This window comes from Oryctolagus cuniculus, chromosome 18, assembly GCF_051225735.1.
Source record: "Oryctolagus cuniculus isolate XC-2025 breed Fujian yellow rabbit chromosome 18, ASM5122573v1, whole genome shotgun sequence".
Taxonomy (NCBI): domain Eukaryota; kingdom Metazoa; phylum Chordata; class Mammalia; order Lagomorpha; family Leporidae; genus Oryctolagus; species Oryctolagus cuniculus.
The window spans coordinates 61,235,642-61,260,761 of record NC_142884.1 but is presented as its reverse complement, the minus strand read 5'-3'; the positions used below and the strand labels follow the sequence as shown (position 1 = coordinate 61,260,761).

At 56.6% G+C, this 25,120-nt stretch overlaps 3 protein-coding genes and 1 non-coding gene across 5 annotated transcripts in view; 2 read left to right on the top strand and 2 right to left on the bottom strand.

Moving 5' to 3' along the window:
* On the top strand, nt 1-21,305 carry SLC12A4 (solute carrier family 12 member 4). The gene is given in 24 exon segments (NM_001082703.2): nt 1-134; nt 4,878-4,972; nt 7,024-7,155; nt 10,863-11,009; nt 11,089-11,143; nt 12,500-12,630; nt 14,576-14,817; nt 14,959-15,173; nt 15,687-15,851; nt 15,933-16,031; nt 16,293-16,350; nt 16,673-16,847; nt 17,210-17,328; nt 17,628-17,726; nt 17,988-18,107; nt 18,334-18,438; nt 18,660-18,828; nt 19,079-19,274; nt 19,380-19,549; nt 19,636-19,767; nt 19,847-19,954; nt 20,148-20,332; nt 20,485-20,618; nt 20,758-21,305. Coding segments are annotated over 24 exon segments (3,258 nt in total). The 5' UTR covers nt 1-19; the 3' UTR covers nt 20,850-21,305.
* LOC127491427 (small nucleolar RNA SNORA18) lies at nt 7,826-7,956 on the bottom strand. The gene has a single exon (XR_007920087.2). It is a non-coding gene; the product is annotated as a small nucleolar RNA SNORA18 (small nucleolar RNA).
* The window catches only part of PSKH1 (protein serine kinase H1), a 50,606-nt gene continuing 46,490 nt past the window's right edge, over nt 21,005-25,120 (bottom strand). Inside the window, exon 3 of the mRNA XM_089320310.1 lies at nt 21,005-23,220. Coding sequence (XP_089176436.1) covers nt 23,167-23,220 — 54 coding nt within the window. The 3' untranslated portion in view covers nt 21,005-23,166. The remainder of the gene's footprint in view (nt 23,221-25,120) is intronic.
* On the top strand, nt 21,509-24,536 carry LCAT (lecithin-cholesterol acyltransferase). 2 transcript variants are annotated; one of them, XM_089318647.1, is made up of 7 exons: nt 21,509-21,684; nt 22,362-22,518; nt 22,595-22,710; nt 22,790-22,885; nt 22,969-23,193; nt 23,274-23,426; nt 23,941-24,536. In XM_089318647.1, the coding sequence occupies exons 1-6, from the start codon at nt 21,528-21,530 to the stop codon at nt 23,375-23,377; spliced, it is 855 nt and encodes a 284-aa protein (XP_089174773.1). In that variant the 5' UTR covers nt 21,509-21,527; the 3' UTR covers nt 23,378-23,426; nt 23,941-24,536.

Genomic DNA, 25,120 nt, shown 5'->3' with positions numbered 1-25,120 from the left:
GCGGGGTCGAGCGCGCGCGATGCCGCACTTCACCGTGGTGCCGGTCGACGGGCCGCGACGCGGCGACTATGACAACCTCGAGGGGCTCAGTTGGGTGGACTACGGGGAGCGCGCCGAGCGGGAGGACCCGGACGGTGAGGGCGCGTCCGGAGGGGGCCTTGGCGGGCAGGGGGCCGGCGGCGCGGGCCCGCGCCCACACATGCTCCGGGACTTCGCGCTTTCCGGACGCTTTCCGCACGTCGATGCGGGCTGAACTTCTCCGCGTCTGCGCCGCCACCGCCAGCTCCCCCGCTCCGCGCGCGCAGACACGATATTTTCGGCCCCAGGCACCGAGGCCGGGCCGCCCTCCCCACTCTGCTCCTCCCCTGCGGGCCACAGGCGGGGGCTGCAGACGTGGCTGCCCAGGAAAGCCAGCCAGCTGGGCCGCGAGGCCCTACCTCGCTCGGCGCACAGCCAAATTCCCGACTCGAGCCCCGTCACCTTCTGTGAAGCCCCATCCTCTTGTCACCTCGGCTGCCCGTTTGGGATTCAGCGGCTCTGCCTCTGGGTCCTCCCCACCAGCTCCCTCCACGGGCCTCCCTGAACTCTGACCTGGGAGAGATCGGGGATGTGGACTCCGGAGATATGTAGGACCGTGGGCATCTGGGGAGCACTCATGCGGAGCCAGTCTTGTCTAGGCATTTTATGGGAATTGACTGGTTTAATCCTCCCAACCTCCCCGGTGGGATAAGTATTGTGGCTCCCACTTAGGGAGGAGGGAACTGAGGTGTGGAGGTTATGTAACTTGTCCCCAGGGCATTCAAACCCCGACCTGAGAGTAACTCTTAACCTAGGTGTTAGGGCTGGGCCTGGAGTTAGGCCCCTCTTTCCTTCCAGGTGCCTGGTGCTCCCAGGCCCCTTTCCCCGTCTCACCCCAGAAGGGACTGGGGAGTGCTCTCCTTCCCAGGGACATTTGTCTGTGTGTGGTGGCATATGCAGTTGTGCTTTGCATGTGCAAGTGTGTCATTGTGGGTATCAGAGGGTCCGGACAGGTCAGGTCAGGTCATGCTCATGGTCACTGTTTCCTGCAGGGTCGTCAGTGATACGGATAGTGATATGAGATGCTTGTGATGCCTTTGGCTAACCATTATAGAGACATGTAGGAAATGTGTTGTGGTTATGTGTCAGGTGATGTGCTCTTGATATCTGATCTGTCTGTGATGGTGCTATGCCTGAAGTATGAGCCCTGTCTGGTGTGTGTATGTATGTATGATGTGAGTGTGCACGGATGATGCTGTATGTGGAGATGGCACAGCACAGTGGCATAGGCTGCTGGATGTCATGGAAGTTTTACAGGCTTGACAGTTGTGTGAGTGCCCTCCTCCCCCGTGCCCTTGTCTGCCCCTAGCCTTGTTCAAGTGGTCAAAGCAGGAGCCAGCATCCCTCCTGGCGTCATCCTGGGAGGCTCTCTCTCCCCATAGGCTGGGATGGGTTGCATCCCCAGGATCAGCCTGGAACAGTGGGCAGGCAGAGCTGAGCCAAGCCTCTGGCCCCGCCTTGGCCCCTCACAGGGTGACTGGAATGACCTGGAGCCACATGGCCTAAATCCATCCGGATCCCTTAGACCTGGCCAGCTCCTCCTCCACCCCTTTTCCTCCTCCTCCACCTCCTCTTCCTTTTCCTCCTCTTCTCACTTTTCACTAGACCTTGGCTGAGTCTGCAGGATGGGGGACACCCTGCACCCTGGTGAGTGATTTTGATCCTTCTTGGTAGGGGCTGTTAAAGGTCGGAGGGCACAAAAAAGTCAGCCTTGGGTTCATCTCCTAGAGCTTCCAGCTCAAGGCCCACACCTCTGGTCTGGAGGGTCATAGATGGACCTGTTCAGCTCTCTCAGGCCTGTGGGCAGGGGGTGGGGAGGTCTTGGAGGGGACATCAGGCAAATGTCCATGTGCACAAGGATTGGGAGGGTCACCTGAATCCCCCCTGCAAAGGTGGGTTCATAGTTGCCAGTGGGAACACTTTTATCTCTGTACCTCACAGGCAGCCCCCACTTCCAGGCCATGTTCAGGTTCACTGAGGGTCCCAGGTGGTGTGTGAGCCACTTTGGCTGGCAGGCATGCCCAGACCTGCACTGGAATTTTTGGAATAGCTGAGGCCTAGAAGGACAGCCCAAAGCTGAGGGCAGCACAGACATCCAGCCGCTTCTTAGACCTCCCCATGTTGCCAGAATCCTGTGGGAGCTGTCCCTAAACGAGGCTTTGGGGAACTCAACAAGGAATGCCTGCTGGGTGTCTGGCCACCAGATTGCCTCTTGTCTGATGCATCTGGGCAGTTGGGAGAGTGTACTGTTTCTACTTCATACCACAGGAAACCAAGACAGCACAGAGACGGTCAGCAGGTTTCCCTGGACCAAGAAGGGCCAGGAATCCAAGCTAGGCTGCCATAATCTAAACATTTAGAGGGTATGCATATCCTGGACCTCTGTGTTAAAGGGTCATGCTGTACCCGAGGTATATTCTGGATGGACTGAGGTCTTGAGTAGGAATAGGGAACCTGTGGCTCAGCCCCCATCAGCCTCTGGTGGGCCCTAGGACCCAGGTCTGACCCCTCACTGGATGGCTTGCCTCAACCTCTCTGAGCTTGCTTCCTTGTCACTAAAAGGGTTAAATGATGTCTGTTGGGCTGTTGCTTGAGAAGACCAGCAGCAACTTGTGGAATGGCCCTGAGCCACCCTAGAACAATGGCTGAAGGGACAAGGGGTCATCTGGGTCTTGCAGGACTGTCTGTGCTCAGCTTTACATTTGGTGGATACCAGTGCAGTGTCTCCAGAGAGACCAGGCAGCCATGGTAGGGTAAGCTGCAGTGTGTGAGATGAAAATAATTTATAATTTATTCCCACCCTGCTTCTACAAAAGGATCAGAAGAAAAAATATGCATTAGAAGTATTGTTGCTGACAGGATGACCAAAAACTATGCAGAGGGAAGGGGCAAAGATTCCGAGACAGATGGTGACTACATCTAATGAATAAATTTAGCTTGGAGGTTCCTGGCAGCCAAGGCAAAAGGAAAGTAGAAGAAGCCGTGTAGCTGCCGTTTCCTGACAAAACGAAGCGTGGGGTTTATTCAGGGGAGACACTTTTTTGTCTCAAAAACCCAAGAGTAATTTTCAGAGACTTCTCACTGAAAGATCATCACTGTAATGGACAGTGCTCCTGGGTTTTCAGATTTTCCTTGTAACTTCCTTATTCTGATCCTGAACACGCATGCAGGGCACTGCAAATGTGGTAGGGTGTCTAGGAGCTGTATCATCCTGCTGGGCTTTTAATTTACTTGGTGAGCTGACTTGATCCCTACCACTTTGGTTCACTTTGTCATTGGCCTTGACCTCAGGCAGTCAGTGAGTGTGGGACTGAGCAAGGCTCACTTAGCAAGTCTAGGATGCTGGATAAGGCAGATAAACCAATTTCACTTACTGTAGGAAGAACTGACTGTCCCAGGAATTGTCATGGGTAGTGCATTTACCTGTCAGTCTCCTCGGGTGATAAAGAATCCATGATGAGCATCTGCTGACTGGTTGTTGGCTCAGAGAAAGTAATTTGAACCTCATGCTGATAGCAAGAGGATGTATCAGGTGGAGGAGGAGGAGGCATCAGCATTCTCAGCAAGAGAAATGAAATGTGACCCATTCAAACAGAAAAGGTTGGCGGGCATGGCCAGCGCGTGGCTCAATCACACCACTCCTCTGGATTGGTGATAGCGCTTCTGCTGCCACCTCCATCATATGTCACCGTGCCAGCCCTTCTGCTGCCAACACTGCATGAACCAAGGCGTTATCTTTGAACAAACACATACGCTTTCCATTTATTGTGAAGCCTTGAGCCACTGCTGCAGCTGCACTGTGGGTTGCAGCAAGTAGGGCTCCGCGTCTTCTACCTGCTTTGTGGGAAACTGGGGACGTAACCCTTGGAGGTGCAGGAGGAGCAAAGTTGGCAGACGGAAGAGCGTGAATGATGTGAGACCAGGAAAGGCAGCGAAGCTCTGGAAGTTGAGGCAGGCATAACAAACAGGAGCATCTGGCTCCTTCCAGTGAGGTTTCCTCAGCTTGAGGCAGTCTCACCTGCCTCCAGTCGGATGGGGGGAGGAGGCTGTAGCAGGCCTGCGCCTGATCTGGGGCAAGTAGCCAGGATCTGGGGGCAAGGAGCTCAGTGCCCTGCTCCTGCCATCAGCCCCAGCTCCTGTTCTTCATCCCTTCTCAATCCAACGCCTACTGAGCCAGGCTTTCACAGACAACCTTGGAAGGCTCCTTGCGCCCACTTTCCTGAGCGTTGTCCTCGGCTTGCCCCGCCTCCCAGGATGCCGCGGGCGGCCCTCCGGGACACACCCGAGTGGTACATGATGGGGTAGCTAGCAGGCCATCTGCTGGCCATGGCGGCCGAAGGCGCGCTGTGTGGCTTCATCTATCTAGAGGGCAGTAGCTGTGCGGTCCCTCAGGACCCTGAGCTCTGGGCACTGGATACTCAAGATAGACCCAGAAAGAGTCTGGTTGACCCAGAAAGAGTCTGGTCAATCCGAGGGCGGGCAGGGCCTGGCCACGCCCCTCCCGCAGGCCCCACCCCTCGGTGTGCACGGGTTTGTGCTGCTGTGTCTTGGCTCCCACCTGTGCCCTGTGCTGCAGGGAATGATGCTTCGGGTTTTGATTATTGGCTGCTGCCCTGTTATGTTTGCTCCTTGAAGGAGTTAGGGTGTGGTGGGGAGAACTGGGACTCAGACTCCTGACACGGTGACTCCCAACGTGCACTGCAGGAATGCTTTGGGGGCCGGCCTTCTGGGGAGTGGTACAGACTGGGGGTTCAGGGAGCAGCCCCTAACCCAGATTCCGTCGCTCTCTCTCTTCACAGGACATGGCAACCACAGAGAGAGCAGCCCTTTTCTCTGCCCTTTGGAGGCTTCCAGAGGAAGTGACTACTATGACAGGAACCTGGCACTGTTCGAGGTAGCTGAGGGGCCACAGGGGTGGCAGGCAGCCGGCATGATTCTGTCTCCTGTGTCTTGGCTTCTCCTACAGGCTCCTCTCTGCTCGCTCCCTTGCAGCCAGCCTGGCTGTGGTATCTGTGGCCATTTGAGCTGAAATGCTTTCCCAGGCACTGCTCACAACCCCACCCCCATTGCCACCTGCAGGGCTCCTCACCTTTGTCTTCCTTGCACAAAGGCCACTACCCTTAGGGATTCCCTCCAGTTGTGTTCTCTCCTCTGCTCCTAGGACACCTGCCTGTGGTTCTGTCTCCCAGGGGCTTTGACCTCTGTTTGTGCTTCCCATCCATCCCCCGCACCCACCCAGTTCAGTTGCCTGGTCCTTTTTTTTTTTTTTTTTTAAGATTTATTTATTTATTTGAAAGTCAGAGTTACACAGAGAGAGAAGGAGAGGCAGAGAGAGAGAGGTGTTCCATCTGCTGGTTCACTCCTTAATTGGCCATAATGGCAAGAGATGTGCCGATCCAAAGCCAGGGACCAGGAGCTTCCTCTGTGTCTCCCACACGGGTTCAGGGGCCCAAGGACTTGGGCCATCCTGCACTGCTTTCCCAGGCCATAGCAGAGAGCTGGATCAGAAGTGGAGCAACTGGGACCAGTGCCCATATGGGATGCGGCAGTGCAGGCGGCGGCTTTACCCACTATACCACAGCACTGGTCCCTGATGCCTGGTCTTTCTACTGGATCTGTCCCCTCTCTTCATGTCTGCAGCCTCAGTGACCACCTCTCTGGAAAGTTTCCCAGTTTTGTGCCCCTAAACTTGAATTTTACCTTTTCTAGATTCAAGCTGAGAAGTGAGATCTGGATTTAAGACATGGGTTAGACTCCTGAGCCACACATGCCCCATGGCTAAATAATCCCTCTCTCTCTCTCTCTCTCTCTCTTTTTTTTTTTTTTTTTTTTTTTTTTTTTTGACAGGCAGAGTTAGACAGTGAGAGGGAGAGACAGAGAGCAAGGTCTTCCTTTTTCCATTGGTTCACCCCCCCAAATGGCCACCATGGCCAGCGCACTGCAGCCGGAGCGCTGCGCTGATCCGAAGCCAGGAGCCAGGTGCTTCCTCTTGGTCTTCCATGAAGGTGCAGGGCCCAAGCACTTGGGCCATCCTCCACTGCCTTCCTGGGCCACAGCAGAGAGCTGGACTGGAAGAGGAAGAACCGGGACAGAATCCAGTGCCCCAGCCGGGTACTAGAACCTGGTGTGCCGGCGCTGCAGGTGGAGGATTAGCCTAGTGAGCCGTGGCGCCAGCCTAAAGGGCCTCTCCACTTCTCACTTCAAACTAACTTCTCCCTGTTTTTAGGATCAGAAAGGATCTAACGGACAGGAAAATACTAAATATGCCCAAGAGCCAGGTGAATGTGTGGCCCTGAGGACAGCCCAGGGGCAGGGGGAACCTAGACCCTCGTGGGGGTTGGGGAGCCTGAGCTAGGGGAGGCCTCCTGACCTGGGAAAGAGCAAGATCCTAAAGTGAAGACCTCGATCTGGCCCCACCTGAGGGTGTGCTGGGCTCAGGATCCCACCTCAAAGACTAAAGGACGGGAGACTAAGGGAAGGTGATGTGGGAAGACCAGGGTTTGGGCAGACAAGAGACTTGTCCCAGACATCCTTCTTTTGCCTGCGTTGGTTCCCCGTGGTGATAAGGGTGGAGACCCAGCCATGGCTGGGAGATGGCCAAGCAGAGCAACAGGATGGAGCATGCTGTTGGCTTGCCTGCCAGCTGTGCCCTGCCTGCTCCTCTCCCCTGAAGCAGGTAGTTTTCACAACCCGGCCGGCAGTCATTAAAGCCAAGGTGGGGCAGAGAAAAAGCAGCCCTGGGCTTGGCCTTGAGAACTAAGTGCTGGGGTGTGACGCCTACACCTGCCCAGTTGGCTGGCTTGGGCTTCCCCAGGCAAGAGCTGGGATCAGGCCCAGGCCTGCCTCAGGGCTTGGCCTGGGGCCAGGGGCCAGGCGGCTGGCTAAACACAGGTAGCCTGGCACCTCCTGGCCCATTGCCACCCTGCCCCGTGGCTCTGTTTACAGGAAGAGCTGGACATCCGCCCAAAGGTGTCATCTCTTCTGGGCAAGCTTGTCAGCTACACCAACCTCACCCAGGGAGCCAAGGAACACGAGGAGGCTGAGAGTGGGGAGGGGACCCGCCGGAGAGCAGCCAAGGTGAGCTGGTTGGGGGCATAGAACACTATGGAACGGGCCATTCCCCCGCCTCTGCTGCCACCCCCACAGTGGTGAACCCCTCAGAGTCAGCATGGAGTGCCTTGGGCTTAAGGAAGCTGTAGGGACAGACTCAGGGAGGAGCTCTTCAGGGGGGCAGAGGGCCAGGAGCCCAGAAGTGACAATGAGAGTGACAGCGGCCTTTACTCAGCCTTCGCTGTGAGAGCACCTGCTAAGCACTGGGCCTGGTTTTTTCTTCCAGCCCACCACAGAGCTGTGAGGCAGGTGCTGTTAGCCCTACTTCTCAGATGAGGAAGCACAGCATTTGAGGTATTAAGTAACTTGCCTGAGCTGAACCAGCTAGACAACATCAGTGCATAACGCTGGGAGACCGACTTTTGGCTCTATTGTGAAATATGCCGGATCCTTGGCTTCCCATTGGGATGGATAAGGTTGTCCCTCGAGGGCTATGCAACCTAGAGCAACTATAAACCCTCCTCTGTTGGTCCAGGGCTCCGCTGGGGGCAAGATGTGTATGTGTGATTGCAGCCTTACACTGCTTCGTGAGGGTTCCCTCTCCCTCTGTCAGTCCCATTGCCTGGTCACCACCTAGGCCTCTGGCCCTTCATCCCTCCTCTCTTTGGGGGATGACTTTTTTTTTTTTTTTTTTTTTAATTTGCGTGTAGTTCCTTCCCATAGACCTAAGACAAAGTCCAGTAAGTAAAGCAAAACCATGGAGTTACTCTCTAAGGCGTTTCCAACCATGAGTGGCTACAGGAAAACCCCGTTGGGATAGGTCTCAGCCTGGGGATGACTTTCACATCTTTGTTGAGCTCCTCTACATGGTGGGACTCAGATTTACCAAGGGCTGGGTATTTTGTTGTTTTTTTGTTTTTTTGTTTTTTTGTTTTTTTTTTTTTGACAGGCAGAGTGGACAGTGAGAGAGAGAGAGAGACAGAGAAAGGTCTTCCTTTGCCGTTGGTTCACCCTCCAATGGCTGCTGCAGTCAGCGCGCTGCAGCCGGCGCACCGCGCTGATCCGAAGGTAGAAGCCAGGTGCTTCTCCTGGTCTCCTGTAGAGTACAGGGCCCAAGGACCTGGGCCATCCTCCACTGCACTCCCTGGCCAAAGCAGAGAGCTGGCCTGGAAGAGGGGCAACCAGGACAGAATCCAGCGCCCCGACGTGGACTAGAACCCGGTGTGCCGGCGCCGCTAGGCGGAGAATTAGCCTATTGAGTCATGGCACCGAGGGCTGGGTATTTTCTTCTACAGTTTTAAGGGACAGTCTCCTCTACCTCCTGCCTCCTTGAGGTTTGAGAAACACCTGTGTTTTAGAAGGAACTGGGTCTTGGCACTGGCTGTAGGATTCTTTTTGGAGATCAACACAGAGGGTGCTGCAGGTTGGGATAAACTGAGTCTCCAGCTAAGGCCTGCTCATAAGATTTGGGCCTTGCTGGGGTGTGCCTGAGAGAAGGAACCAAACTAAAGTGTAGCCCTCACCTTGCCTTTCTGGTAAGCAAACCACCCACTCTTCAGAGGGTGTAGCTGATATCCTGAGGTTGCACAGACCCGGTCCCCTACCCTATCCAGCTGATCATAGTTTTGCTGGAATATTCTGGGCTGAAGATAGCAGAGAACCTTGACTGTCTGGCTGTCCCTATCCAGCCTTGCAGTAGGGGTCTCAGCTTCAGAGAGTGTCGTCTGCAGTGACTGGTACGATCCTCGTGTAAGAGCCCCTTCCCTGTCCCTTTAAGCCAAGCCAGAGCGCGGGTGACTGGGAGTGAAAAGGCCCCAGGAAGGGCCGGTGTGCATCTTAGCGGCAGGGTGGGGAGAAAGCCTAGATGGTGAGCAGCCATGGGCCCTTGCCTAATGGGGAGCCTAATGGAGAGGATGCTGGGGTCTAGCCTCTCCCCAGTGCTCCTAGCTCTAGGGTAAGGATGTGAGAGGGTGGCCCAGGTTCAGTGGCTTTTCCATGGAAGAAGGAGGAGCCTAGAGAAGTCAACAGGGAGTCAAGAGGAAGCAGAGGAGCTGGGGTCCTCTCCTAGCGAGACTTTGAGCAGGGCCCTCAGAAAAGGAAGGCTTCAAGCATGAAGGGCGGGCCCCCAACAAAACCATGCCAGCAACCCAAGGCAGCTCTCCGCCGGCCGCCGCAGCTCTGGCCCGCTGACCTTCTGAGGCTGCCAGGGGTTATTTGGGGATGCAGCAAGCATTTCCGGCCCTGCCCTTTCCCACACTGCCCTTTTCTTGGAGTGACTCAGCCTAGGATGGGGGTGGGACAGGGAGCTCTTGCTGCCACTGTCCGGTGGGTAGTGCCCTCTGCGAAGGGCTCAGACAAAGGCTGTCACCTCAGTGCGCTGTGTGGCGTGGTTTGGGGAAGTGTCTGCTCGTGGCCAGGCCCTCTGAAGTCTGTTAGGCTGCACACGCATCCTGCTCTGGGCCCAGACCCTTCAGAAGGTTCTCTCCACCCCAGCTCCAGGGCAGCTCCAGTGGGAGCTCTCAGGGCCCGACTGCCCTGGACTGCATTCTGGAGGGCTCAGTTGTTTAAAAAGGTGCCAGCCCTACCGGTGTGCTCCCAGGCCTTGGCTGGTTGGGAAATCCTGCCTGAATCTGCACATTAGGCCTTCCTCGCCTGTTGCACAGCCTGAGGCTCTACTTTTTTAAGGATCCCCCTACAGGATGTCCCAGGGGGCTCCAAGGTGCCTCTCACTGGCATCAGAAACACTTTTTTTTATTTATTTATTTACTTGAAAGTCAGAGTTACATAGAGAGAAGGAGAGGCAGAGAGAGGTCTTCCATCTGCTGATTCACTTTCTAGTTGGCGGCAATGGCCAGAGCTGTGCTGTTCCGAAGCCAGGAGCCAGGAGCTTCTTCGGGGTCTCTCACATGGGTGCAGGGGCCCAAGGACTTGGGCCATCTTCCACTGATTTCCCAGGCCATAGCAGAGAGTTGGATCGGAAGTGGAGCAGCTAGGACTTGAACCGGCTCCCATATGGGCTGCCAGCACTGCAGGTGGTGGCTTTACCCTCTACACCACAGCGCTGGCCCCAGGAACACCTTTACACCTTAGATCAGGTGCTAAGGGAATGCGAGAGGGAGAACCGGTTCTACCTAAGGCATCCCAGGGAATTTCCTAGAAGGGGTAGCAATTAAACCTCCTGAAGGCTTCTCTGAAGCACAAGGAAGCAGGGCCAAGCCCTCCCAGATTCAGAGGCCCTGAGGGAGCCATGTGATAAGAGGCTGGGGCTGACAAGGGAGGTAATGGGGTGTAACTGGTAGCCCAAGCCAAGGAGTCTGGACTACTCACACTTTGGATTACCAGGCAATGCAGAGGGTTTTCAGTGTAGATGAGACTGGACATGGTTCCCAGAGACCTGTGCTGGCAGCAGAGTAGGCTGGAGCATGGAGAGATTGACAGACACAGGAGGGTACCAGCTTGGGGTCCCAGGCTCAAGGGATGAAGACTGGAACAAGGCAGGCTGAGCACGACTCAGTGTCTACCTGGATTGGAGTTGGAGGGTAGAGAGGAGGACCAGGGATAACTAGCTAGGCTTGGACTTGAGTGACTTGGGGCCTGCTAGATGAGCAGAGGAGAGGGGATGATCTGAGACAAACTCCTTTTCAGAGTTTGACCAGGTAAAAAAGGGACAGAGGAAGTGCATTAATCCAGATTGTTCTAATGCTTGGTATGCATCCCCCTACCTGCTCATACAGGCACCCAGCATGGGCACCCTCATGGGGGTGTACCTGCCCTGCCTACAGAACATTTTTGGGGTCATCCTATTCCTGCGGCTGACCTGGATGGTGGGCACGGCCGGTGTGCTGCAGGCCCTCCTCATCGTGCTCATCTGCTGCTGCTGCGTGAGTGTCCGGCGGGGGCATGGGTGGGCGGGGCATCCTGTGGCCACCCAGCTGCTCACCCAGGCCCTCCCGCTCGCAGACGCTGCTGACGGCCATCTCCATGAGTGCCATCGCCACCAATGGGGTGGTTCCAGGTGGGTGAGCACCATGCCAGGCCTGGTGGGGGGAATGGAACCCAGAACCCACCTTGACTTGCCTGTCCCTGCCCATTCAGTTCTCTGGTAGGGTCCTAGTTCCTGACTGCAAAGGGGTGTTTCTCTTTGTTAGTATAAAATTAACACACACACCCCACCCTACCCCTGCCCCAAAGGGGCCATGTGTGTTTATCATAAAAGGATTTCAAAGGGCAAAACATGTAGAATGGAAAACTGAAAATACTTGTAATCCCACCATCCTGAGTTTACTACTGTTAGCCTTTTGGTATATGGTTATAGGGTTTTGTAAAATATTGACATAAATCTCTTTATGTTTAGTCATGTGTTGCTTCATGATGAGACGTTTATTGTTAGCCATAGTCATGTGAACATCAGTGTGCTTACACAAACTAACATGGCTACAACGTCACCACATGGTGCAATCTTATGGAACCACTGTTGTGTGTTTGGTCCATCATTGAACAAAATATTGTTATGTAGCACTTGAATGTATATATTTTTATATTTCCCAAAATGTGTGTGTAGACATATGTACGTATATAATTTGTATGTGTGTGCTTCCCAAATGTTGTAAATGTTTTGTTTTAATAGGATTCTCCATGGTGGTATGTATACTGCCTAATGTATGTGATTATTCCATCCGTGGGTTCTGCTTTCTCACTATTACAAACACTGTTGTCATGACCAGCTTTGAACACAGAACTCTGTCATGCCCTGGGCGTCCCCATAGAAGAGGGTCCTAGAGGTGGAATTATATCATGAAAGGGATTCACTTTTTTTGTTTAAGTTTCTTGATCCCCATCTCCAGATGTCCATGAAAGGTATCTGATCAGCATTAGGCACAGTCAGCACCCCGGGCTCGTTGTCATCCCCTTCTCCTTTGCCACCTGGGACTTGGTGTTCATTCTGTCAGTGCTCCCAGACTCTGCTAGAAGCACACAGTTGGGGCAGGAGGGTCAGCCATGGACACTCACCTGGTAACAAGCTGTGTAATAGGGGCAAGAAACTGGACCAGACACAGTCCCTGGATTGGCACGGAGGCACAAGCCTGGGACGAGGGTGAAATGTGCCAAGATAGGACATACCCAGACAGAGGCTGTGCAGCTTGAAGGACAGTGGGCCGTTCAGCAGCTGCTGGGGACCTAGGGCTGCCCAGCAGAGTAGTCATTTCCCTGGCCTGTACTGAGCGTTAGTCAGATGGAAGTTGGGTCCAACCCCAGCATTAACTGTGTGGCCTTGAGCAGGCTCCAGTCCTCTGGGTGGGTGGGAGGGTTTGTCATGGGGGAACCCCCAGGAAGAACCAGCCTCATCCTGTGCACACTTTCTTTGCTGTAGCTGGCGGCTCCTATTTCATGATCTCCCGCTCGCTGGGGCCGGAGTTTGGAGGTGCCGTAGGCCTGTGCTTCTACCTGGGAACGACATTTGCAGCGGCCATGTACATCCTCGGGGCCATCGAGATCCTGCTGGTGAGTCAGGCTAAGCCCTAGTCAGCCTGAGTCATGTCCAGGTGGTCCCTCTGGACTCCACTCAGAAGCCAGCTCTTCATGCTTCTCTCACCCCTGGCCAGGGTCTGGGTGTTAGGAAGTGGGAACCTCCTCGAGGGAGAGCGGCCGTTGCTCAGACCAGTCTCGCCTTCACCCCTGGGCCGGTTTGGACCCAGGAAAGGAGCCTTCTTCCCCTTGGCCCTGGGTGTTTCATCTGCCGGGCACGCTTCAGCCATGGCCCGCAGCCTGTGAACTGCTGGGTTTATTTAGCTCAGTGACAGGTCTTGGTGGATGCAGAGGCTTCTTGCCGGCTTGTGTGGGTTCTGGCCAGCTCTGTCTCTCCCAGGGCTCTGTGCTAGGGCCTCACAGAGCCATCTCCGTATCCCTAAATCAGGACCCTGACAGTGTTCTCCCCTACCTTGTAAACCCCTGAGTCGCCTCTCAGACTCAGCTTCCCACTCTCCCACTGAACTGCCCCCCTGCAGAAGAGGTGGAGGGGCTGTGGGGAGCACAGGGTGACAGGTGCCCGCTCTGGGGGATCCAGGGAGGAGGAGATATTTGGAGGGACCACCTGGCTTTCCCTTCCTCTGGGTCCTCTGCCTACAGTGTGGTCACTGTGCCTGGCTCTGAGAATTTGTTTTTTTGTTTTCAAGCTCTATATTCCTTCTACATTTGTTATTTGTAATTCTTCTGTAAGGAAAATTTGTCCCTTTCCCCATTTATTTATTTATTCAGCCATGTGATTATATCACTGTGGACTTGAAGATATTTATTCTGTTCTTGATCATAATCCAGTATTGTCCTTGTTTATTTTGTTGCCTGGATTGTTCCACTTTGGCTGCTTAGCTATTCAACTTGGTACCTCTGTCTAGATCTTTTTTTTTCCCCTTGGGTTTTAAAAATGATATATTTTTTCTTTCTTTTTTTTTTTTTTTTTTTTTGTTTTTGTTTCTGTTTTTTTGACAGGCAGAGTGGACAGTGAGAGAGAGTCAGAGAGAAAGGTCTTCCTTTGCCGTTGGTTCACCCTCCAATGGCCGCTGTGGCTGGCGCATGGCGCTGATCTGATGGCAGGAGCCAGGTACTTATCCTGGTCTCCCATGGGGTGCAGGGCCCAAGCACCTGGGCCATCCTCCACTGCACTCCCTGGCCACAGCAGAGAGCTGGCCTGGAAGAGGGGCAACCGGGACAGAATCTGGTGCCCCAACTGGGACTAGAACCCAGTGTGCCGGTGCTGCAAGGCGGAGGATTAGCCTAGTGAGCCACGGCGCCGGCTGAAAATTATATTTTTTAAAAAATCATTTTATTTTCTTATTTGAAAGGGAGAGTAACAGAGGGAGAGAGAAATTTTCCATTTGCTGGTTCACTCCCCAAATGCCTACAACAACCAGGGCTGGACCAGACCGGAGCCAGGAACCTGGAACTCCATCTAGATCTCCCTCATGGGTCACAGGGGCCATCATCCACTGCCTTCCCAGGCTCATTAGCAGGAAGGTGGATGGGAAACAGAGCAACTGGGACTGGAATCGGCATTCTGATATCGTACTGTGGGTGTCCTAAGTGGCTGCTTAACCCCTTGTACCACACCCAAGCCCTAAAATTACAGTTTTACTAAGAAACCATACAGTTCACTGCCCATGGGAAGTGTGCAATTTGTGGGTTTTAGTGAATTCACAGAGTTGTGTAGCCATTACCCCCAAAAGAAACGCCGTTGGTAGTCAATCTCCATCCTCCCAGCCCTGGGCAACCACTAATCTGCTCTCTGTATGGATTTGCCTCTTTTAGATGTTTCATATAAACTGAATCATATAGTTTATAGTCTTCTGTGACCGGCTTCTTCTAGTTAGGTTTTTGAAAAGAAAACCAAAATGACAGGTTTCACTCTCCAAATGGGAAGGTTGAAGGTCCTCTGTCCATCTTTTTCTCTCAGACCTACATTGCCCCGCCGGCCGCCATTTTTTACCCATCTGGCACTCACGACACGTCGAATGCCACCCTGAACAACATGCGGGTGTATGGGACCGTTTTTCTGAGCTTCATGACCCTGGTGGTGTTTGTGGGTGTCAAGTATGTGAACAAATTTGCCTCGCTGTTCCTGGCCTGTGTGATCATCTCTATCCTCTCCATCTATGCCGGGGGCATCAAGTCGATGTTTGACCCTCCTGTGTTTCCGTAAGTAACTCGGGGATTTGTCCAGGCATTGACATTCTTCTCAGAAAGACAGCCTTTGGATGTCGTGGGTCCTGGGGACTGAAAGTTGGGAACAGGCTGAGGCCTGCAGCTGAGCTGTGAGGACTCTTCCATCCCCCACAGGGTTTGCATGCTGGGCAACAGAACGCTGTCCCGGGACCAGTTTGACATCTGTGCCAAGACGACCATGGTAGATAATGAGACCGTGGCCACTCGGTTATGGAGCTTCTTCTGCCACAGCCCCAACCTTACCACCGACTCCTGTGATCCCTACTTTCTCCTCAACAATGTGACTGAGATCCCTGGCATTCCCGGGGCAGCTGCTGGCGTGCTCCAGGGTGCGTCCTCCCTCCCGTCCTCCTGCTCCTGCATGCGCAGGCTGAGCGGGAGAGCAGAGCACAGAGCTCTCCCTGTGTGGCCAGCTCAGCAATGGGGGTCGGCCTGGCTGCCTCCCTGGCCCAGCAGGATCCTCTCAGCCTGGCTCCTGGCAGTCTGGTTTTGGGTGAGAAGAGCCTGTTTGGCCACCGTCTCAGTATAGCAGCAGCCCCAGAAAGTTCTGGAAGTCCCTCTGCCACCAGCACCTGACACTGCCTGGGGATGCTCCCACAGGAACCCTAAAGGGCCGCTGGGAGGCAGACAGTGGAGGGGTCGAACTGATGGCAGTTCAGCCACCTTTGTCCTTCACCCTTAGCCTGATGGTACCTTCCCCATGACTGACACTGCAGCCCCTGGGCTGAGGCTGTCCAAGGAGTGCACAGAGTTTCCCAGGGGTCTACAGCTCTGCCTGGGGCACTCAGACTGCCCCCAGGGGGGTGGGTGAGGCTGTGGTGGTGATGCTTCTGCCCTTGCAGAAAACCTGTGGAGCGCCTACCTGGAGAAGGGCGAGGTGGTAGAGAAGCGGGGGCTGCCCTCCACAGACGCCGTGGGCCTGAAGGAAAACTTGCCCCTGTACGTGGTGGCTGACATCGCCACATCCTTCACCGTGCTGGTTGGCATCTTCTTCCCTTCTGTAACAGGTGAGCCCCTCTTGCCCACCATCCTGTCCTGCCCCTCACCCCAGGGAGCCCCAGGAGAGACGCTCTGGCCCGGTTTTGCAGGCATCATGGCTGGCTCTAACCGCTCTGGGGACCTCCGTGATGCCCAGAAGTCCATCCCGGTGGGAACCATCCTGGCCATCGTTACAACCTCCCTTGTGTGTATCCTTTCCCAAGCCCAGGGGATGTGGGGCCAGCACCAGGTGGCACTTGCCTGTGTGGTCTCCAGCCAGCAGGCACAGACACATGCAGGTGCAGGCACTTTGCCTCTTTACACACGTGCACACGCCTGAGGGCTCGCGCTGCATGCCGCGGAACCCTAGCTGTGTGCAGGCTGAGCCAGGGCGAGGGGCATGAGGGACCTGCACAGGGGTAGTGGGGCGGCTGTGCCCAGGACTCCAGCTTTCCTTGACGCAGCTGCAGACTTCAGCAGTGTGGTTCTGTTCGGAGCCTGCATTGAGGGTGTGGTTCTCAGGGACAAGTGAGTGGGCTCAGCCTTTGCCCTCACACCAGCCCCCGACCCTCCCTCTCCCTACCCCGTGGTTCCACCCTTGTCCTCAGGCTGCTGGTCTATGGCATTAGGGTACTCAGGCCCCTCCGGGACTTTAGCTTCTGAAATGATGGTGAGCTCAGGATCAGGGCCAGGGGAAGGATAGGGCTGGCAGACGAGCTTTCTCTGAGGGGCCAGAGGGCTGGTCCCTCACAGTCATCCTTCTGCCCTCTGGCATTCCTCCGTGTGGGCAGCCCCAGCCAGGGTTGGGGGGCCCCCAGTGGGGAGCACAACCTGAGCCTGGCCCCTGCAGGTATGGTGACGGCGTCAGCAGGAACCTGGTGGTAGGCACGCTGGCCTGGCCTTCGCCCTGGGTCATCGTTGTTGGCTCCTTCTTCTCAACTTGTGGTGCTGGCCTGCAGAGCCTCACTGGAGCACCCCGCCTGTTGCAGGCCATTGCCAAGGACAACATCATCCCCTTCCTCCGGGTGAGCCCTTCTGCACTTGATGACCCCAGCCCCTCACATTGTCTGGGGAAAGAGAGTCCACATGTTGCACAGCTTGCCTACAGCAGCCCCAGGGCCAGGCATGCCATGGGAGCACCTGAGAGCTGCCCTGACCTTGGCCTTGCTGTTGTCAGAGCTGCCTGGACCTAAAATCCTTACGGCCTAAGGCTCATCCAAAGCAGAGAGGCCTGGAAAGGTGAACTCAGCCAATGTATAATCCCTTCATGGCTAGGCATGGGTGTGGCCTGGGCCTCAGAGGAGGGGCCTGGGGATACTGGAGGCCAGGCTGCGCCTTGAGGCCTCAGGGGTGGGATGGGGTGATAGGAGCAGCTTCTTTCCTACAGGTGTTTGGCCATGGGAAAGCAAATGGTGAGCCGACGTGGGCACTCCTCCTGACTGCACTGATCGCCGAGCTGGGCATCCTCATTGCCTCCCTCGACATGGTGGCTCCCATTCTATCCATGTGAGCGGGGGGCCAGGGTAGGACAGGGGACTGGCCTTGAGAAAGACTTCCTGAAACCCAATACCCCTCAGCCAGGGGCTCTAACACCTGCCCCCAGACTCTAGTGTTGAGAGTGCCGGTGGGAGATGTGTCACCTTATCGCATCCTCCTGCTGATAGCCCTTGATGGGAGTAACCCTCTGAACCCACACGGGGCAGGCCTGTGACATGTTCCAGTTTCTGGTCCAGCTCCAGCCTGACACCAGGGACCTGGAGGTACCAAGGAGGCTGCATTGTGCCAACCAGTTGCCTGTGCTGCAGGTTCTTTCTGATGTGTTACCTGTTTGTGAACCTGGCCTGTGCTGTGCAGACGCTCCTTCGGACCCCCAACTGGCGGCCCCGGTTCAAGTACTATCACTGGTGAGAGCCAGCTGGACGCCTAAGCTGAGCCCCTGGTATGCGAGGCCTGGAGACAGGCGGAGCCCCATTCGGGATGAGTTTCTCGGACAGCAGTTGCTCTCAGAGAAACACTGTAGGAAGCAGACGGTGGGGCTAGGGGACTTGACCTGTTTCTTCAACCTGGCATATGACCCAGGTCCTGACAGGGGACCCAGGGCATGGGTGGGCTTTGGCCTGCAGCCCTCCTCGTCTGGCCCTGATTCTACCCCTCCCCCGACCCAGGGCGCTCTCCTTCCTGGGCATGAGCCTCTGTCTGGCCCTCATGTTTGTCTCCTCCTGGTACTACGCCCTGGTTGCCATGCTCATCGCAGGCATGATCTACAAGTACATTGAGTACCAAGGGTGAGTGAGGGCTGCTGCCTGGGCTTCTCTCAACAACCTGTGTGGCCTGCTCGAGCGAGCGGGGTGATCTGAGTGTTGGGTTGCGGGGGAGCTGAGCCATCCTTTGCTAGCCACCAGGGGTGCTAGGACTTGGAGCCTGCCACTCAGGGCCCAGCCCCCCTCCATCCCACATTCACATAGAAATCCCTGAGTGGCACCGAGGCTCACCAGCTTGTGGCATCTGCAGGGCTGAGAAAGAGTGGGGTGACGGGATCCGAGGCCTGTCCCTGAGCGCTGCCCGCTATGCACTGCTGCGCCTGGAGGAGGGGCCTCCTCACACCAAGAACTGGCGGTGAGTTCATGCTCAGACCAGCAAGGGCCACCTTTAGGTTCTTTGGGGTGCTGGGAGGGTCAGGAGGTGCTGGCTCCTGCTCCCTAATCTAGGTTCCCCATCTTGGGATTTCTAGGGGTACCCTCTTGCTTCTGGGGGCCATGATCCAAGAAGGCAGGGCAAGGAGGGGTTCTCTGGAGAGGCCTGGCCCCGGCCTCAGGCTGTCTCCCTTCTGCCCCCAGGCCGCAGCTCCTGGTGCTGCTGAAGCTGGACGAGGACCTGCACGTGAAGTACCCACGGCTCCTCACCTTCGCCTCCCAGCTTAAGGCTGGCAAGGGCCTGACAATTGTTGGTTCTGTCATCCAGGGCAGCTTCTTGGAGAGCTACGGCGAGGCCCAGGCTGCTGAGCAGGTACTTACTGTCAGGGAGAAGGCAGGGCTGAGGCTGAGGGAGGGAGCTGATCCTGATCAGTCAGGTGGGCAGCACTGTTACCACCCAAGAGCTGGGACAAGGCAGGTGGAGCTGTGGCTTCTGGGTGGGCAGCTTGGCCCTGGACCCTGCCCTGTCCCCAAGTAGCTTCGCACCCGAGGGGCCTGAGGAGGGAGCCCGACACAGAGACGGCCAGTGGCCCTGCCTTCTGACGCCGGTGTGTTCCCCACAGACAATCAAGAACATGATGGAGATTGAGAAGGTGAAGGGCTTCTGCCAGGTAGTGGTGGCCAGCAAGGTGCGTGAGGGGCTGGCCCACCTCATCCAGTCTTGCGGCCTGGGCGGCATGAGGCATAACTCCGTGGTGCTGGGCTGGCCCTATGGCTGGCGACAGAGTGAGGACCCACGGGCCTGGAAGACCTTCATTGGTATGTGAGGGGCCTGCACCTGGGATGGGCCAGGTGGGCCAGTGGTCAAGTGAAGTAGAGGCTGCAGGGCCCCAGCTGGTGGTCAGCAATGCCCCTCCCCCCCAGACACCGTGCGCTGCACCACGGCTGCACACCTGGCCCTGCTCGTCCCCAAGAACATCGCCTTCTACCCCAGCAACCATGAACGCTACCTGGAGGGCCACATTGACGTGTGGTGGATTGTTCATGACGGCGGCATGCTCATGCTTTTGCCCTTCCTGCTGCGCCAGCACAAGGTAGGCCAGGGAGGTAGGCGCAGGGGAGAGGCTGGGCCCTTGGAGTGCGGCTGTGCCTGGGCCGCTCACCTGCTCCACTGCCCCAGGTCTGGAGGAAGTGCCGGATGCGCATCTTCACAGTGGCCCAGATGGACGACAACAGCATCCAGATGAAGAAAGATCTGGCTGTCTTCCTGTATCACCTACGCCTGGAGGCAGAGGTGGAGGTGGTGGAGATGGTGAGCCACCTGGCCCCACCTGGCCCTGTGGATACTGTGCTCTGTCCAGCCCGGTCCTCACAGCCTCCCTCCTCCCCAGCATAACAGCGACATCTCTGCATATACCTACGAGCGCACGCTGATGATGGAACAGCGGTCCCAGATGCTGCGGCAGATGAGGCTGACCAAGACTGAGAGGGAGCGAGAAGTCAGTGGCCTTGGTGAAGTCCGGGCGGGTGGCAGGGGCAGGCCCTTGGAGATTCCATCAGGTGGGGGCATCAGAACGACGGACCCCAGCCCCACCCAAACCAGTGCCCATTTACCTGAGCCAAGGAGGTCATGCTGGGCCAGGCAGGTACCCCATCTCCCTTGGCTCCAGGAGTCCCTCTAATTATCCTCAGGCCCAGCTGGTCAAGGACCGGCATTCGGCCTTGCGGCTGGAGAGCCTGTACTCCGATGAGGAGGACGAGGCTACAGCAGGGGCTGACAAGATCCAGATGACATGGACCCGGGACAAGTACATGACTGAACCTTGGGACCCCAGCCACACCCCTGACAACTTCCGGGAGCTCGTGCATATTAAGCCGTGAGTACAGTGCAGATGGACTCAGCCCCCTGGGGGATCTGGAGGGAAGAAGTGGGGTGGGATGGGGCAGACAAGCTGAGCAGGTGGGTCAGGGACTGGGCCTCTTTGCTGGGTGGTTCCTGGTGACCTGTGATGAGCTGCATTACCTGCAGGGACCAGTCCAACGTGCGGCGCATGCACACTGCTGTGAAGCTCAACGAAGTCATCGTCACACGCTCCCACGACGCCCGCCTGGTCCTACTGAACATGCCCGGCCCACCCAAGAACAGCGAGGGTGATGAGAACTGTATCCCTTTGTGAGGCAGAAAGTGGGGGAGGTGCACAGGGTGAGAAGTCAAGCCAGGAGCCCCTCGTGGTGGGGAGGGCAGGCGGGGCCTGGCCGCCCCTTGGTCCTGGTGCTGCCTCCTTGACCTGATGTGCTGCAGACATGGAGTTCCTCGAGGTGCTGACCGAGGGCCTTGAGCGGGTGCTGTTGGTGCGAGGCGGCGGCCGTGAAGTCATCACCATCTACTCCTGAGCCCAGTGTAGGCTCGTGGCCTGGAGTGGGGGTGTCCAGGGAAACAGGCCCCCCAGCGCCTGCCTGCCAGTCCTGCTTTGTCCAGCCCCACCTTGGACCAGCTTTGCTAGGTCTCCTTGGAAACCGGGCCTGGTCATGGAGATGGATCCGAGGTCCTGTGGGACCCTGGGAGGTTTGGGGACTTTCCTCCCTAGCACCGCAGTGGAAGGCTGGTGGGGGCTGACGTGGGGTTTGAAGGCTCAGCCTCGCCTGGGAGCACTATTTATTGTATATTTATTGTTTGGATGTCACCATCAGAGAGGAGGGGGAGGGCAGCAAAGGATGGGGTCTAGCCCAGCTGCCTGCAGGAAGAACTGGCTCAAGCTACTTTGGGCAGGGACCCCCACCAAGCCGAGCCGAATGGAACTGGCCAAGCCGAGGCCTGACTTTTTTCAATAAAACATTGTGTACTTCTGAGCCTCCTGCTGCCCCAGCTCTGTTTCCCCTGGCACCAAGTGAGGAAGGCGGAACCAAAGGCAGGCCGAGCCGGCTCCCTGGGGCTTCGTCCCATCCCGACAATCTCTGGCCACCCCCATTGGCCAGGCTGTCCCTCCCACTGGCCCTTGGGCTCCTCCCATCCCCACACCGGATAAGGCCAGCCCAGGACTGCCTCATCTGGCAGTAGGCACCAGGGCTGGAATGGGGCCGCCTGGCTCCCCATGGCAGTGGGTGCTGCTGCTGCTGCTGGGGCTGCTGCTCCCTCCTGCTGCCCCCTTCTGGCTCCTCAATGTGCTCTTCCCCCCGCACACCACGCCCAAGGCTGAGCTCAGTAACCACACACGGCCCGTCATTCTCGGTAAGCCCCCGCAGGCCCCTGACGCACTAGGCCAGACCTTGAGGAGTTTGGGCCCCAGCCGCTGCTAACAAATCCAGCCAGGCCCTCCTGCCCCTGCATTAGCCCTGATACCTGCCTCAGTATGGGGAGGGGCCAAGGCTTGTCCTGCAGAGAAGTCAGCCCTTCCCCCACCACACCGGCCTGTGTCTGAGTTGCCTACTGGGGGGGTGCAGTGGGGGATGGGGTCTGCCAGGACATTGCAAACCTCAGTCAGCTACAGCCCCACTGGACACGGGGCCAAGCCCTACCATTTCCTCGGCTCGCACCCCACCAAGGACAAGATGCCCAGCCCAAAGCAGGAGAGGCCTGTCAAGGCCTGCCCCCTGCTCCTAGGCCTAGCCCCAACTCCCCAGTGCCTATTTGCTTTCACTTTGGACTTTGGATATAGTAGAGAACCAGATAGGATGTTTGCTTTACGTGGGCAGGGGTCAGTGGCCTTGGCCCTGCACCCTCCCTGCCCGACAGGGTCTTGGGCTACTGGGGAGACCATGCAGGGTGTGTGATCGGGAAAGGGGGTATCCTTAGTACCTGGGGGTTGAGGGTGTGGGAGAAGGAAGGGTGGATCTGGTCACTGCATGTCTGGGGATGTGGCTATGGGGGGAATCCAAGCAGTCCAGAGTGAGGGCCGCTGCCCACAGTGCCTGGCTGCCTGGGGAACCAGCTGGAAGCTAAGCTGGATAAACCAAGTGTGGTGAACTGGATGTGCTACCGCAAGACAGAGGACTTCTTCACCATCTGGCTGGATCTCAATATGTTTCTACCTCTTGGGGTGGACTGCTGGATCGATAATACCAGGTACACGCATGTGCTCTGCCCCAGCCCCCAGCGCTGCCCCTTGGCTGCTGAATGCTTAGTGTCCCACTGCCCACAGGGTTGTCTACAACCGCAGCTCTGGGCGCGTGTCCAATGCTCCCGGTGTACAGATCCGCGTCCCTGGCTTTGGCAAAACCTACTCTGTTGAGTACCTAGACAACAACAAGCTGGCAGGTGTGTATACTGGAGGAGGTGGTAGGGGCGCCAGATGGTGTCGTGGCCAGAACCTCCAACACTGCTGCCTCCCCCGCAGGTTACATGCACACGCTGGTGCAGAATCTGGTCAACAACGGGTACGTGCGAGATGAGACCGTGCGAGCTGCCCCCTATGACTGGCGGCTGGAGCCCAGTGAGTGTGTGCAGTTGACGGTTTGGGGGTGGGGGCAGGTGGCCCCTGACCCCAGGGCCTTGACTGCAGCTACCCACCTGCAGGCCAGCAGGAGGAGTACTACGGGAAGCTCGCTGGGCTGGTGGAGGAGATGCACGCTGCTTACGGGAAGCCCGTCTTCCTCATTGGGCACAGCCTTGGCTGCCTCCACGTACTCTATTTTTTGCTGCGCCAGCCCCAGTCCTGGAAGGACCGCTTTATTGATGGTTTCATCTCTCTTGGGGCTCCTTGGGGCGGCTCCATCAAGCCCATGCTGGTCTTGGCCTCAGGTGAGAGGGTTTCTGATCACCTGTGTCCTGTGGGGGGGTAGGGTGGAATGAAGTTGACCATGGGACTACCCTCACTGCAGCTTCTGTCCACATGGCCTTTGGGGTATTGTCTACCACACCTGGGGTGTGCCTGCTGCCACTGGCCTCCCCAGAGTCTACGTCAAGGATGACAAAGGGGAAATAAACCCGGGAAGTGAACCCCAGTGACGTGATTCACATCACAAACAACTGAGGTTTGTTCCTTACGGCGGCCCCCACCCCATCCCAGCCACCCAGCATCCACTGCCTTGTGTGCTCCCAGGAGCCCCTCCTGCCCTTCCCTGAAGAGTGGTCCCTGGGACCACTCCTGAGACCCAGCGCGTATTGAGCACCCACTGCATACTGAGTACAGCCAGACTTGGCCTTCTGCCTGGGAGTCTACAATCCGCTGAGGGAGACTCCACCACTAGATGTCAGTCTCATTTCTTCCCAGGACACAACTCTGTTCTGGGAGCAGCCGGTGCCCACCCTCACCCTCATCCTCAGGAAGCCCCTCCTTGCCTGATGCTTGACTCTTCAGCTCTGTCCTACTGAGGTGTCATCAGGGCTTCTCATTTAATAATTACACATTGAGCACCTACTGAATACCAGTTTAGACACAACCTGTGCTAGTCTGTGGCTTGGAGTCCACATCTGGACTCCTGGATTAAGCAGGGAAAGGCGGCCCATCCAGCCTGACTTGCCGTCCTATCTTGTCCATGTCCACAGGTGACAACCAGGGCATCCCACTCATGTCCAGCATCAAGCTGAGAGAGGAGCAGCGCATAACAACGACTTCCCCCTGGATGTTTCCCTCCCAGGGGGTGTGGCCTGAGGACCACGTGTTCATTTCCACACCCAGCTTCAACTACACTGGCCGTGACTTCAAGCGCTTCTTTGAGGACTTGCATTTTGAGGAAGGCTGGTACATGTGGCTCCAGTCACGTGACCTACTGGCAGGACTCCCCGCCCCGGGCGTGGAAGTGTACTGTCTGTATGGCATAGGCCTGCCCACACCCCACACCTACATCTATGACCACGGCTTCCCCTACACGGACCCTGTGGGTGTGCTCTATGAGGATGGTGATGACACAGTGGCCACACGCAGCACTGAGCTCTGTGGCCTCTGGCGAGACCGACAGCCGCAGCCTGTGCACCTGCTGCCCCTGCATGAGACAGAGCACCTCAACATGGTCTTCAGCAACCAGACGCTGGAGCACATCAATGCCATCCTGCTGGGTGCCTACCGCAGTGGCACTCCTACCTCCCCGACTGCCAGCCCAGGGATCCCGCCCCCTGAATAAAGAACTTTCTTGCTACTGTAAGCCCCGCCAAGTGTGTTACGGGTTGAGGGACAGGCACTAAGAGCCCTCACTCAGAATTCACTCGTCACCGGCAGCAGGTCCAGTGCTCTGAGCAGGAGGCAAGAGGGGCTGCAAGGCCTAGGACTGAACTGGATGCCCTGAGATACACAGCTTCCTGCTCTCCTGGCTGAGCTATTAGGCAGCCTGCCCTGTGCCTGTCTGCTGGGCGTGGGATCTGAAGCCACCTGTGCCAACACCTGTGGGAAGGGGGTTAGGGAGGGGATGATCTGAGCCGTCCCAACCAGCTCCTGAGACGGCAAGTGAGACAGCATTTTGGGGGCTGGCAGGTGAGAGCCGTAAATCAGATCATTTCACTAATGAAGGACTAATTATTAACTAGGCTAAGTGCTTTTGGGGAAAAGTTTAGGGAGCAGTAAGAGGCAGAGCCTTGTAGATCAGGGAAGACTTCTCAGGGGAGGTGCTTCCTACACCGAGGTCAGAGCACTGAAGGGATTATGGGCCATTATGAAGACTTGGGCTTGAGTTCGGGGTAGTTTTAACAAGGGAAGGAGTGTGACCAGAATTCCAATTTTTCTCCCCCTCTG

Coding starts and splice junctions, on each gene's coding strand:
- LCAT (XM_089318647.1), top strand. CDS start 21,528: ATGGGGCCGCCTGGCTCCCCATGGCAGTGGGTGCTGCTGCTGCTGCTG. Junction 22,886..22,968: donor TGACTGGCGGCTGGAGCCCA/GTGAGTGTGTGC, acceptor ACCCACCTGCAG/GCCAGCAGGAGGAGTACTAC. Junction 23,194..23,273: donor CATGCTGGTCTTGGCCTCAG/GTGAGAGGGTTT, acceptor CCCTCACTGCAG/CTTCTGTCCACATGGCCTTT.